The sequence below is a fragment of the Bufo gargarizans genome, chromosome 4 (genome assembly GCF_014858855.1).
Source record: "Bufo gargarizans isolate SCDJY-AF-19 chromosome 4, ASM1485885v1, whole genome shotgun sequence".
Lineage (NCBI taxonomy): Eukaryota > Metazoa > Chordata > Amphibia > Anura > Bufonidae > Bufo > Bufo gargarizans.
The window spans coordinates 102,463,059-102,475,615 of NC_058083.1; the positions used below are offsets into that span (position 1 = coordinate 102,463,059).

At 44.8% G+C, this 12,557-nt stretch overlaps 1 protein-coding gene across 1 annotated transcript; it reads left to right on the forward strand.

Annotated features, from left to right (window-relative positions):
- Nucleotides 1–4,075: 4,075 nt before the first annotated feature.
- Nucleotides 4,076–10,801, forward strand: LOC122934676 (transcription cofactor HES-6-like). The gene is given in 5 exon segments (XM_044290313.1): nucleotides 4,076–4,273; nucleotides 8,772–8,858; nucleotides 9,054–9,135; nucleotides 9,263–9,576; nucleotides 9,578–10,801. Coding segments are annotated over 5 exon segments (564 nt in total). The 5' UTR covers nucleotides 4,076–4,252; the 3' UTR covers nucleotides 9,638–10,801.
- Nucleotides 10,802–12,557: the final 1,756 nt, after the last annotated feature.

The following is a 12,557-nucleotide window of genomic DNA, read 5'->3' on the forward strand; positions in this document are numbered from 1 at the left end:
TTAGACCTGTATGCCTGTACAGGAGATATATGGATATCCCCCCCCCCCCCCTCCCTAATATAGACTCTAAAGTGATGTGAAGAAAACCGAATTACCAAGACTACATGATGATAATTGCTAAAAATCACAACAATCTGTATTGGAAGCCTCCATCGAACAGAATTATGCACAACAATGTAGATTTTTTATTTATTTTTTACAAATTAGAAAAGTCTCCTATTTTATAGACTGTCTGTGAGTTGCCATGCAATTGGCAAGCCTGCTCCAAACCAGAGGGACACCTAATTGTTACCATGAAGACTCAGCATCGGTTGAAAGTCTAAGAAAGAATATTTCGTACTGACATTTTCCACAAGTGCACAAAAACAGTCAGCATCTCCTCAAGATATTAGAGGGTCTGGGCTAAAAAGTTAAAATAAGCACCCCATTTACTTAGTTTAAAACATTCACCACATTTCACTCCAAAAATTTAATAATATGGACTGTTTGTTAAAATTATTTATATGTTTTCTTAAAAGGGTTGTCTGTGACATAAATCCTGCAGAGGGGTCACAAATATTAGACTTGGTCATTTATTACTCAGGTGTGAGTACCTATCAAAATCTGATCTTCACAACAGGTTTGTGGAAGTGTAACATGGCAAGAATAAAGCAGATGCCCGAGAACCTCAGAAGAAGAATTGTTGATGCTCTTCAGGCTGGAAATGGTTACAAAACAATCTCTAAAGAGTCTGGACTCCAAAAAAATCCACAGTCAAACTGATTGTGTACAAATAGAAAAAAAAATCAAGACTCTTGTTGGTTGACCAACAAAGATCATGCCAAGAGCAAGGCATGTAATAGTCTATGAGGTAAAGGAACCCAAGGTACCCTCTAGGCAACTGAAGGCCTTTCTCACATTAGCTAATAGTAATGTTCATGAGTCCATCGGGAGCAAACTGAATAACAACGGTGTGAATGGCAGGGTTGTGAGGAGAAAGCCACTGCTCTCCAAAAAGAACATTGCTGCCCATCTGCAGTTTGCTAAAGATCACCTGGAAAAGCCAGAAGGCTATCGTAAGAATGTTTTGAAACCAAAATAGAAAAATATCGCATTACAGCATAAAAACCTCATTATCTGTGAATCACAGTGGTGGTAGTATCATAATCTGGGCCTGTTTCATTGTATCTGGGCTTTTGCTTCTTTGCCATTGTTTGGACCTGTGAATCAAAGCAGCCATGGAGGGGCTGGCCACAGAAATGAGTGGAGCTGGTGTGCAACAAGAGCAATGGTGACACCCTCATTGCTCCAAAGTCAATAGTCCGGGCTCAGGTTAGATCATAAATATCAGATCATAGGAGTCTTAGTCCTGACACTCCCACTGCTAAACCTAAGGGGCGAGTGCTGGGTACTCTTCAATTTTTTTTACCTGCATGCGTCTCCATTCTTGCGGCAGTGCAATGTACTTACAGCTCTTTGTTCCATTCAGCACGGCTACAATCTAGATGCCGTGAAAACACTGAAGAGGACTCAGCGCTCGCATAATGCCGCAGCCTCTTCAAACAGCTGTGGGTGCTGGTAGTCGGACCCCCAGCGATCTGATATTGGTGATCTATTCTGAATATAGGTCTTCAATATCTGTAGCCCTTTAAAAACTCTAGTATCGCCATATGCATTGCGTCACATTTATGTATTTTAGACACTTGGCTCTATATGGGAGCATGGCTTAGCGAGAAGTGGTGAAGCTCTCCATACACACCAGATCGTCGGCGGGTCCCATAGATGGGTCTATGTCTATATTTATACCGCAGCTAGGACTTTGATAGCAAGGCACTAGGAAGCCTGCTCACATATCGACGCTCTCGCAGCTTGTGGCTTTAGTAAATCAATACATGCTGTATCAGGTTATTTCGCTGATTCTTTGAGATCCAGGACAAAGATACGTGACCGAAGGTCTATATGTACTGGAAGTAAATGTGCTCGCCCTTTATCTGACTTGATTTAAAGGTTGGAACACCAATGCTATGTCTGTTTTGGAAATATGCACCTTATGGAGATGTACACTTGTTCGTCATCACTTTATATTCCATTATTGGCGATGTCGCTGTCTTGTTGTTTTTTCCTCCCTGTTTTTCCCTTCTGTACCTTTTCCCTACTGGTCCAATACTCCGTTTTTTCTTCTGTAACCTGTAGCACCACACGTGGCATTTTTGAACTACCTTGTATGGATAACGTGGTTCCATATTTTTGCCTCGCTATGGCATCTTTCCTTTTCTTTGGTAGTTTTTTAGTTATTTATGTATGTACTGTGCTGGATATTGGTCATGAGTGATGCCTTTATATCACTGAACTGTGTTTTCCTGTTAAAATATTCAATAAAATGAATACTCAAAGGGGTTTTGTCACTTCAGCAAGTGGCATATATCATGTAGAGAAAGTTAGAACAAGGCACTTACTAATGTATTGTGAATGTCCATATTGCTTCCTTTGGAGGCTGGGTTCATTTTTCCATCACATTATAAACTACTCGTTTCCATGGTTATGACCACCCTGAAATTCATCAGCAGTGGCTGTGCTTGCGTACTAAGGAAAAAAGCACCAGCCTATGTGCCCTCCAACCTAGGGTACTTTCACACTAGCGTTATTCTTTTCCGGCATAGAGTTCCGTCCTAGGAGGCTCAATACCGGAAAAGAACTGATCAGTTTTATCCCCATGCATTCTGAATGGAGAGTAATCCGTTCAGGATGCATCAGGATGTCTTCAGTTCAGTCTTTCTGACTGATCAGGACGGAGATAATACCGTAGCATTCTGTGGTTTTATCTCCGGCCCAAAAAACTGAACACTTGCCTGAATGCATTTTTTTCCATAAAAATGTTTTAGTGCCAGATCTGGCATTCAAAATACCGCAATGCCGGATCCGTCCTTCCGGTAAAAATGTGAAAGAATTGTATAACGGTTCAGTTTCTCCGGATGACAAACAGAGAGACGGATCCGTTCTTGCAATGCATTTGTGAGACGGACCCGCATCCGGATCCGTCTACAAATGCTTTTGTTTGCATGCAGATTGCCGCATCCGGCAGGCAGTTCCTCTGCTGGATTGCAAGGTGGTTGTAACCATGGATACGAGCAGTGTAAAATGTGATGAAAAAATGAATGAAGCCAGCCAAGCAGGCAATATGGACAATCACAATACATTAGTAAGTGCCTTGTAGTAACTTTCTCTACATGATAAATGCCATGTGTTGAAGTGAGACAACAAAAAATTGTTGGCATGTTCATTCAAAAAATGTTGGGTCTCGGCCACAATACTGTTCACAGGGAATCAGTAAGGCCTCATGCACACCACCGTTTTTCAGGTCCGAGTTTTTGCGGCTTGGATGCGGACCCATTCACTTCAATGGGGCCGCAAAAGATGTGGGCAGCACTCCGTGTGCTGTCCGCATCCATTGCTCCGTTCTGAGGCCCTGCCAAAAAAATATAGCATGTCCTACTCTTGTCCGTTTTGTGGACAAGAATAGGCATTTCTACAATGGGCCGTCCCTTCCAGTCCGCAAATTGAGGAAGGCACACGGACGGCTTCCGTTTTTTGCGGACCGCAAAAAACAGCACGGTCGTGTGCATGAGGCCTAAATGTGTTTTAGGAGTTTTTTATAGCAGTATTTTTTTATTTTACCGCTCTTCTCCACAATAGGGGTTGGATCTCAAAGGCACCTCTTTTGGTTTGTAATATCTGCCGCCACAGCCTAATGGGGAATGTACTAGTCACGTTTATGTGGTAGTGTAGTTGAATATATATATATATATATATATATACACACACTTTGAACTATTTACAAGGGTCATTATTGCGTGACACATAAAAACACAGATGATACAAGCTTATCCAGCAGCTCTGACCCTAACAAGCATTCTGCAGGCTACTCCAGCAGATGTTCCCACATTTTCAGACACAGGGGAAACGAGCTGCGGGCGTCGACAGCAACCAGAATATCTCCGTTCTGTCGCCACAAAATTCTCCTGCTCTACACAGCAGCTGCCGCTTGGGACAATAGCGGGCTCCATGATTGGTCCGTGTACCACGTGACGTCAGCGGCGGCCTCTCATTCACATGCAAATAAGGCAGGGTATATGGCGACTGTGAGCAGCCGCATTGTGACGTCACAAAGAGACCCATAGATCGTTGTATATAGTCACATGGACCGGGGGGAGAGGCAGGTGTGAGCGCTCGCCCTGTACACGCACTGCTCACCTAGTATCTGCACCTAGTCACCATGGACCGGGCGGACAGGCAGGTGAGCGACCTTCAGCACTTACTGCACGGACCGTACACGTACCTCCGGTAGGCCTCGTCGTGTGCCTGATCCTCCGGGAGTGGAGCTGATGCATGGTGACTCTTCTCGTCTGTATACCGCGGGATATGTACACAGGATGCCGGTCCTGGGAAGTGTCGGTACATTTTTCTGGTGGTACTACTTCTTGTATGTATCTATGGCATCAGTGCCCTGATGGGTGTAGTAGTCAGGCTGCCTGGTGAAGATCACAGGGTTTGGTCTATTGCAGCAGGACAGTAGGTCACCCTGTGTCATGCCTCCTAGTGCTTATACCTTGTGTGTGATGGTAGTGTTTGCATCCAGCTGATGAGGGTAGTAGTTACCTCTATACATGTTGACAGCTCCTGTACTCTGCGATATTACACTACAGGCTGTGCCGCCTGTACTCTGCAATATTACACTACAGGCTGCGCCTCCTGTACTCTGCGATATTACACTGCAGGCTGCGCTGCCTGTACTCTGCGATATTACACTACAGGCTGCGCCTCCTGTACTCTGCGATATTACACTACAGGCTGTGCCGCCTGTACTCTGCAATATTACACTACAGGCTGCGCCTCCTGTACTCTGCGATATTACACTGCAGGCTGCGCCTCCTGTACTCTGCGATATTACACTACAGGCTGTGCCTCCTGTATTCTGCGATATTACACTACAGGCTGCGCCTCGTGTACTCTGCGATATTACACTGCAGGCTGCTCCTCCTGTACTCTGCGATATTACACTGCAGGCTGCTCCTCCTGTACTCTGCGATATTACACTACAGGCTGCGCCTCCTGTACTCTGCGATATTACACTGCAGGCTGCGCCTCCTGTACTCTGCGATATTACACTACAGGCTGCTCCTCCTGTACTCTGCGATATTACACTACAGGCTGCGCCTCCTGTACTCTGCGATATTACACTACAGGCTGCGCCTCCTGTACTCTGCGATATTACACTGCAGGCTGCACCTCCTGTACTCTGCGATATTACACTGCAGGCTGCGCCTCGTGTACTCTGCGATATTACACTGCAGGCTGCGCCTCCTGTACTCTGCGATATTACACTGCAGGCTGCGCCTCCTGTACTCTGCGATATTACACTACAGGCTGCGCCTCCTGTACTCTGCGATATTACACTGCAGGCTGCGCCTCCTGTACTCTGCGATATTACACTACAGGCTGCGCCTCCTGTACTCTGCGATATTACACTGCAGGCTGCTCCTCCTGTACTCTGCGATATTACACTACAGGCTGCGCCTCCTGTACTCTGCGATATTACACTGCAGGCTGCGCCTCCTGTACTCTGCGATATTACACTGCAGGCTGCGCCTCCTGTACTCTGCGATATTACACTGCAGGCTGCGCCTCCTGTACTCTGCGATATTACACTGCAGGCTGCGCCTCCTGTACTCTGCGATATTACACTACAGGCTGCGCCTCCTGTACTCTGCGATATTACACTGCAGGCTGCGCCTCCTGTACTCTGCGATATTACACTACAGGCTGCGCCTCCTGTACTCTGCGATATTACACTGCAGGCTGCGCCTCCTGTACTCTGCGATATTACACTGCAGGCTGCGCCTCCTGTACTCTGCGATATTACACTACAGGCTGCGCCTCCTGTACTCTGCGATATTACACTGCAGGCTGCGCCTCCTGTACTCTGCGATATTACACTACAGGCTGCTCCTCCTGTACTCTGCGATATTACACTGCAGGCTGCTCCTCCTGTACTCTGCGATATTACACTGCAGGCTGCGCCTCCTGTACTCTGCGATATTACACTACAGGCTGCTCCTCCTGTACTCTGCGATATTACACTGCAGGCTGCTCCTCCTGTACTCTGCGATATTACACTACAGGCTGTGCCTCCTGTACTCTGCGATATTACACTGCAGGCTGCGCCTCCTGTACTCTGCGATATTACACTGCAGGCTGCGCCTCCTGTACTCTGCGATATTACACTACAGGCTGCGCCTCCTGTACTCTGCGATATTACACTGCAGGCTGCGCCTCCTGTACTCTGCGATATTACACTGCAGGCTGCGCCTCCTGTACTCTGCGATATTACACTACAGGCTGCGCCTCCTGTACTCTGCGATATTACACTGCAGGCTGCACCTCCTGTACTGAATACTTTACCACTATTTTTTTGTTATTATACTTTATACTTATATATCGGTACAATATTCCGCAGCGCTTTGCAGACATTATCATCCAGCTGTCCCCAATGGGGCCCACAATCTAAGGTCCCTATCAGTCTTTGGAGCGTGGGAGGAAATCCACACAAACTCCATGCAGATGTTGTCCTTGGTCGGATTCAAACCTACGACGAGATTTATTTTTATCTATTTTAAGACAGTGTTTTTTCTTTGAGGTTGTGAGACGGCATGTCTGCTGAGGTCATGGCTGCTCATGGATCTATGTACCTCGCTTGAACTGTTTACTGTCGTGGCCAAAGGGTTTTCAGACAAATATTGATTTGCTGCGCCATTGATTTTAGATCATGTTATCAGATGTTTCTATGGTATGCTGAAGTACATTTATAAGCATTATGTATGTGTTATTTTTTTATTTTTTACTTTTTATTAACAAATCCGTCACCATTATGCGAAGACTAAATATGTCCAGTGTTGACCCTTCTTTTTCAAGACTTCTTCAATTCCTCCTGGCATGCTGGATATCACCCCTTGGGTCAAATCCTGACTGAATGCAACCCACTCTGGCCTAATCAGTGCTTGGAGTTTATCACAATTTCTATGTTTTTGTTGGTCCAGGACTGACCACAGGTTCTTAACGGGATTGAGATGAGGAGTTCCCATGGGCTCAAAATTTCAATGTTTTGTGCACTGAACCATTTACACGTCCGTAGTGTATCGCAGATCTGCAATACCCTCGGCCGGCACCCCCATAAAACTGCCTATTCTTGTCCGCAATTGTGGACAAGAATAGAACATGTTCTATTTTTTTTTTCGGGAGCTTCGGACCGGAAGATCGGGGCCACGCTCCGGAAATGCGGATAGCACACTGTGTGCTGTCCGCATCCATTCCTTCCCCCATAGAGAATGAATAGGTCTGCACCCGTTCCGCAGCGGAACAGGTGCGGACACATTCACGACTGTGTGAATGGACCCTAAGTCTGTTTCACATCTGCATTAAGCAAATCCAGCAAGCTTCAACGCAGATGTGATTGTGACATGGTGCTCCATGATGCTGGAAAAAGCATTATTTGTCACCAAATTGCTCCTGGATATTTGGGAGAAGTTGCTTTTGGAGTATGTTTTAATGTCATTCTTTATTCAGTGTTTTTTTTATTCTTAGACAAAATTGTGAGTGAGCCTCCTGAGACCATTCATGTCCAGGGTTGCTTCTCATCTGAGGAATGATGGAGCACCATGTCACAGGGCAAAAGTGATAACTAAGTGACTCGGTGAAGAAAACATTGACATTTTGGGTCCATGGTCAAGAAACTCCCCAGATCTCAATCCCCTTGAGAACCTGTAGTCCAGGCATGCTCAACCTGCGGCCCTCCAGCTGTTGAAAAACTACAACTCCCAGCCTGCCCGAACAGCCTACAGCAGGGCATTGTGGGAGTTGTAGTTTTACAACAGCTGGATGGCTGCAGATTGAGCATGCCTGCGAGTGTAGTCTATCCTCAAAAAGCGGGTGGTCAAACAAAACATATAAATTGTGATAAACTCCCAGCACTGATTAGGTAAGAATGGGTTGCCAGAAGCTGATATCCAGCATGCTAGGGCGAATTGTAGAAGTCTTAAAAAAATAAAGGTCAACACGGGAAATACTGAGTCTTTGCATAAACTTGATGGATTTGTTAGTAAAAGATGAAAAAAAAAAAAAAAAGCATGAAATGCTTCGAATTGTACTTCAGTAAAACATCTGACAAAAAGATGTAAAAAAAAACCAAAACAATGGAGCCACAAACTTTGTGAAAACCAAAATTTGTCAGTTTAAAAACTTTTGGCCATGACTGTGTGTAGAGTAGGCTACATTTATATTGAATACCCCATAAAGAAGTGTAAGGGTACAGCCAGACAGTCAGGTTTCCTGATGCAAAAAATAGAGTTGTATCTGTCCTTTTATGATCCACTCCTGATTTTGGCCTCCAAAACGGCATCAAGAAACCTGACAGTGTGGCCATACCCTAAGAGGAACTCAGAAATGGACAGTCATATTTGGGGTTGTAGAGACGACATGTAAGTGGAAGATTCTTTGTGCCGGGTGGATGAGCACTGATGTTGGTAGAATGATTTAGGACGATCAGTGATAAGACATTGATGGTACTTTGTCTGTGTAGACTTCTACAATTGTTGTGTTTTGCTTGAAGAAAGTACTACCGGTGGTTGGTTTATCGATTCTTTGTGGACAAGTATGCCTTGTAGTTGCTTCCATTTTTTTTGCCAATAGAATTTAGGATCCTGGAGTCCTTTTCACCACTCATTTTATTTTCTTTGCAGACAAGGAAACCTCTTGTGGAGAAGAGGAGAAGGGCCAGGATTAATGAAAGTCTGCAGGAGCTTCGAGGAATCCTTGCTGACAATGAGGTGTGTATTTATGTGAAATATAATGACTGAGCAGATGTCAGACGACTGGCATCATACGTAATTTGTAAAGTGAACAGTATATCTTACAATTAGAAAGACGCTAAAGCCAAATATTGTCATTGTGGTCTTGGGTTAGGAGGAAACTTGTGGGTTTAACAGACCCTTATACTATATTTTGATATGTTCTCTCAATAGTTTCAATCAAAGATGGAGAATGCAGAAGTTCTTGAGCTGACAGTAAAGCGTGTCCAACGGATCCTTCAGACGAGATCAGCCGGTGGGTATATATGTGCTATGACGCTTGAGCTTCCATAGCTATTACCTGTTTTGTGAACTTGAAGTGACACTGTCTCTGCCCGATGGTTTTGGAGTAATGAAGTAAAATTTCTTTTAACTTTCTACAGAAACGGACCAGTTACAGCGTGAGGCTAGTGAACGATTTGCAGCAGGTTACATCCAGTGTATGCATGAAGTGCATACCTTCGTGTCCAGCTGTCCAGGCATTGATTCTGGCTTGGCTGCTGACTTGCTTAACCATTTGCTGGAGTCCATGCCTTTGAGTGAGGGAAGTCTTGAAGATCTGGTTTTGGATGTGCTTTTGGATTCCCCATCTTCTGATTCTTCGTGTGCTCTTAGCTTGTTAGGATCATCCTCTGATGACAGCTGCTCTGATGTGGATGATGTGGAGATTGGTAAAAGTGGGATGGAAACTGTGCACGGACAATGAGAGGACCCCGGATATTCAGCCTCCAACCCCTTCCATGTGGAGACCATGGTGATGAGATCCATAATATTGGAAAGCAAAACACCTGGGTTATGGATTTCTGTCCAAGAAGACGAGAGCCAGTACATATTGCATCTATATATTTGGATGGTTCGCTCAATAACTCTTTATCCGTTGCAATGTGAAGAGACACCATGTTTTGTTTCAGCGACATGAATGTCTGTGATTCACCTAAACATTTCCTCCTGGACAAGGCCTCCTTTCCAGCTGAAATGGCAAGATCACAGTCCAGGATTAACAACGCAGGATACAACTTTGTAAAGATTCTCTGTAAACCAGCTTGGTGTGTGTCATACAGTTGTCCTTGTACAGATACTATTCATTATACTGCGCAGCAATCCTATCCCCTAGTCTGTCTCTAGCCGCTGTCAAGGCTAGCCGTCCTATTATAATTCCGACCACCCAACCCGAGCTTTTGGGTGCGAGACTCTAGAGCAGGGTTCCTCAACTCCAGTCCTCAGGGCCCACCTGCCGGCCATGTTTTCAGGATTTCCTTAGTATTCAGCAGGTAATATATAATTAGTGTCAGTGCGTCAGACCTTACCACATGTATTAATTCTGAGGGATATTCTCATGACCGGTAGGTGGGCCCTGAGGACTGGAGTTAAGGAACACTGCTCTAGAGGGATGCGGTTAAGTCACTTGAGAAGCTATATAGGTGTAATCTAGATAGTGCTCGTTCTTGCTGCGTAGGCATAGTGGTAGTGCGTTTAACTCTAATCCCTAGGAGGGATGTCTAGTGTTTAAGTAACCTGAGGTTCTACCTTCAGTGAAGGAGACTAGAGGATTGTTTGGATACCGATTTGAAGGGTGCTATAGGAAACACTTTATTTTTTTTGCAGGAGTATGTGTATATTAGGATGGCATTGTTTGTAGTTATTTTTGCTTTTTTAGTGTATATAGATGAATTTTTAATGCTTTAGGGAGCAGGTGCCTGAATTTGTGTGATGCACTTGAACCAAATCCATGGTCCCCATTGTGTGCATCCATCTGGCAAGCACTTATTGTTTTTCTTTATACTTCTTATCCCACAACCTGATTCTATTATTATTTTTTTTAATATATACATATATATATAAATATACTAAAAGTACTAGTGTGTTTGAGTAGTGCTACTGTGCATTAATTTCTCCTGAATAAATTAATGAACTTTTGATGTAAAAAAAAAAAAAATCGAGCTTTTTCTTTTCCTTTCTTGATTGGTTTTAAAGAGGACCTTTCATCTGTTTAGCCCTAGTCTAATTAGGGTCTTACCTTATAGGGCGTCCGCCACTGAGCTCATTCTCCCTGGCTATGAGCGGTGCGCTCTGATTGGATGCGCTCACCTGCCAGGGAGAAGAGAACCGCTCCAGTCTCCGCCTAGTATAACCAAGTCGGCTAATTAGAATATAAGGCGCTGAAATCAACGGGGACAACAGCGGACGAACTTTGGAAGAAAAAGAAAATTGTGATGACATCAGTGGGGGCCGCCCTATAAGGTAAGACCCTAATTAGACTAGGGCTAAACAGATGAAAGGTCCTCTTTAAAGATCTTTTGTCACTAATCTTGATTTGCATCTCTAGTATAACACTATTCAATCACTTTCATTCAGTGTCCTGTTGCACCATGTTTGAGTGTATATATTGTCGGGTTTCGCTTTGGTAGACAGGATTAGCGGACGCAGTATAGAGGCAACAACAAGTTCTTTGGATCAAAGAGTTCAGTGTTTGATTCACACTTTAGGCAAGTGACAAAACAAGCAGTCATATTCAACCAAAAAGTCACCTTGCGGCGTTGGTGGTAATTCACACCATGCGGCAATTCTGCGTCAAAGAGTCCTTACTGATAGCAGCACCAACCTGTTTTCACGCCAAGCAGGTAGCAAGCCTTCATCCAGACACAAGGCTCCCAGATCCCAACACAGAGACCTCACTTCTGAGCCCACTTACCTATTTAAGGATAGCCAGGTGCTGCCAAAACCTGGATCGGCACTTAAAATCCAGTCCGGTATTTGACCTCAACTGGCTGTAAATCATCCCAGCAGCACATGCTGGGAGGAAAATACCAGTTTTCCCAGACAAAATCACTGTCACATTCTCTCTCTCTCCCCCCTCCCCCTTTGTTCAAACCTGAGGGGGCGAACACACACAAGTGTACCCGGGACAGAGCATCCGTGTTTCCCTGTAACCGGCCTGCCCTGTGTTTCACCGAAAACTTAAAAGTTTTGTAGGGAGAGAAACCATCGTGTGACCCGGGCATTTCTGTCCTTAGCCTGGCTCATCCACATGAGAGGGGAGTGGTCAGTCACCAGGCAGATGTTTCTCCTCAAAAAATAATAGCGGAGAGATTTTAGTGCCCACTTGATAGCCAATGTTGAATAAGCCACGGCACTCCAGAGGGATTCCAATCAATTTCTTTATTACACCTTGTGTAGCAACGTTTCAACCTAATGGTCTTTGTGAAGCTTCCCATTACACAAATGACACAGTGAACATTAAATACAGTCCCCTGGCTCCGCATTGGTTACTGCTGAGCCCTACCCATTAACCCCCTCATTACTTCTTACAGACATTTACATATTACATATTGCCCACTCCATGATCCCTAATAACATACTTTCATCCTTTGCTCCCTTACTTTACCATGCTGCAGGAGACACCGTCCCATCCTCCTCACTACTGGTGCATATCGATGTTCTCACATTACAACACGAGGCTTCCGCGTCTCTGTGTATAGTCTGCGCATGCGCGAAAATTCTGCGCATGCGTGAAAATTCTGTGCATGCGCGAAAATTCTTCTGCCCTTTTCTGCGCATTTCCATCAGATCATGCCCCACTTCCTGGTCATGTGATCTCGTCGCTCCGATGACGCGCTATCACAAGATCATATTCTGTTCCATTCAAACTCTAATCTAAATGCCATCAGATGCCAAAGA